General features: G+C 51.0%; 1 protein-coding gene across 1 annotated transcript in view; it reads left to right on the forward strand.

The window, feature by feature from the left end:
• LOC116078736 (signal transducer and activator of transcription 5A) overlaps window positions 1-1786 on the forward strand; it is a 26438-nt gene that overhangs the window by 16422 nt on the left and 8230 nt on the right. The window contains exons 7-9 of the mRNA XM_031354068.1: window positions 1-125; window positions 1252-1339; window positions 1417-1539. Coding sequence (XP_031209928.1) covers window positions 1-125; window positions 1252-1339; window positions 1417-1539 — 336 coding nt within the window. The remainder of the gene's footprint in view (window positions 126-1251; window positions 1340-1416; window positions 1540-1786) is intronic.

Here is a 1786-nt window from a genome sequence, read left to right on the forward strand (position 1 = left end):
GCGGCCACCGTGCGCCTGCTGGTGGGTGGGAAGCTGAATGTGCACATGAACCCCCCGCAGGTGAAGGCAACCATCATCAGTGAGCAGCAGGCCAAGTCCCTGCTCAAGAATGAGAACACCCGCAAGTGAGTGTGCCTGTCCTTCCCTATGGGTGCTGTGTGGGGGTCTGCATGTGGGCGTAGCCCAGGCTTCATTCATCCCTTCCAGGCGTTCATGTGTTCCTGGTTCTCCATAATACACTACTCTCCCCCTTCTTTCCAAGTCTTGCCTGTGTGACACCTAGTAGGGCAGCCAGTACTGATATGTACTGCCACTGCTGTGTGGTCCTATCATGTGTGCTGATCAGTGGGTACTCGACTGTGATCAAAAGAGAATGTGCCTTTTTCCTAACTGGACCACTGACCTTAGAGCATTCTTAGTTCATGGAACTGTGACAGATGGCATAGCTGTATGACAGACAGGTGCACACACATACAGTGCCTCATGTGGCTGGTGGCAAGAACTGACACTTAGAGTCTGGAATGGGTGTCTATGCCCAGTTCTAGGGTGGCAGAGGCAAGAAGATCAAGAGTTCAAAGGCATCCTCAGATCCATGGTCAGTTTGAACAACAAAGAGACTCTCTCAAAAAAAAAAAAAAAAAACCCAAAAACCAAAAAACCCCACAACAAGCAAACTCAGCTGGGAATGCTGGTGCCTACCTTGATGCCAGTGCTTGGGAGGCAGAGGCATCTCTGCCTCTGAGCTCTCTGTGAGTTCAAGGCCAGGCTGATCTACATAGAGAGTTTTGGGGCAGCCATAGTGAGACCCATAGTGAGACTATGGCTTACAAAATAAACAAACAAATAGTCCTGAAGCGTCATGTCAGGTTATGGTTGGATAGGGAGTGTCTAGGGAAGGTCAGGGGGAGAGGTTGGGGAGAGAGGAGTTTGTTTGTTTTCAGGCAGACACCACGTGTCGAGCGAGCTGTAAATGTGTAGAGATGCATATGAGAACAGGGAAATGGGTCAGGACAAGTTATCCATATAGTGCTCAAATGAATGAATGAATGAATGAACGAATGAATGAGTGAATGAATGCATAAAGGATTGATACTGGAGGCTTCTCCATCTTTGATGGACCCCACTAAAGCCATGTCTCCCAGACCCAGGGATGTCGGTTAATGATGCTGTGCCTGTCTAGTGTGCACAAGACCCTTCCTGGGGTTAGACCTCAGCACCATACCGTGACACTGAGCTCTTCTGTCTTGGCAGTGAGTGCAGCGGCGAGATCCTGAACAACTGCTGTGTCATGGAGTACCACCAGGCCACGGGCACCCTCAGCGCCCACTTCAGAAACATGGTGAGGACAGGTCTGCCACGGAGGGAAGGTCTGCCCAGGATTGGGGCTTGGTGGCCATTTTATCCCTGGCTTTGCAGTCCCTGAAAAGAATCAAGCGTGCTGATAGGCGTGGCGCAGAGTCCGTGACGGAGGAGAAGTTCACAGTCCTGTTTGAGTCTCAGTTCAGCGTTGGCAGCAATGAGCTGGTGTTCCAGGTGAAGGTGAGGTTCCAGCTACTCTACCCATGAGGGCCATCCAGCTAAGTAAAGGGGCCTGCCCGAGGTTACCTAGCTCTTGTGGGAAAGCTGCAGACTGAGCTTGGTATGAGAGCGTAATCCATCTAATCTTCAATCTGTAATCCCAAGAGTTAGGAGCCAAGCAGGAGGACCACAAGTTCAGGGCAGGCCTAGGCTCCACAGTAAGACCCTGACCAGCCTGAGCTACCAAGGAAAATCAGGTCTCAAAAAG

The sequence above is a fragment of the Mastomys coucha genome, unplaced genomic scaffold, assembly GCF_008632895.1.
Source record: "Mastomys coucha isolate ucsf_1 unplaced genomic scaffold, UCSF_Mcou_1 pScaffold5, whole genome shotgun sequence".
NCBI lineage: Eukaryota > Metazoa > Chordata > Mammalia > Rodentia > Muridae > Mastomys > Mastomys coucha.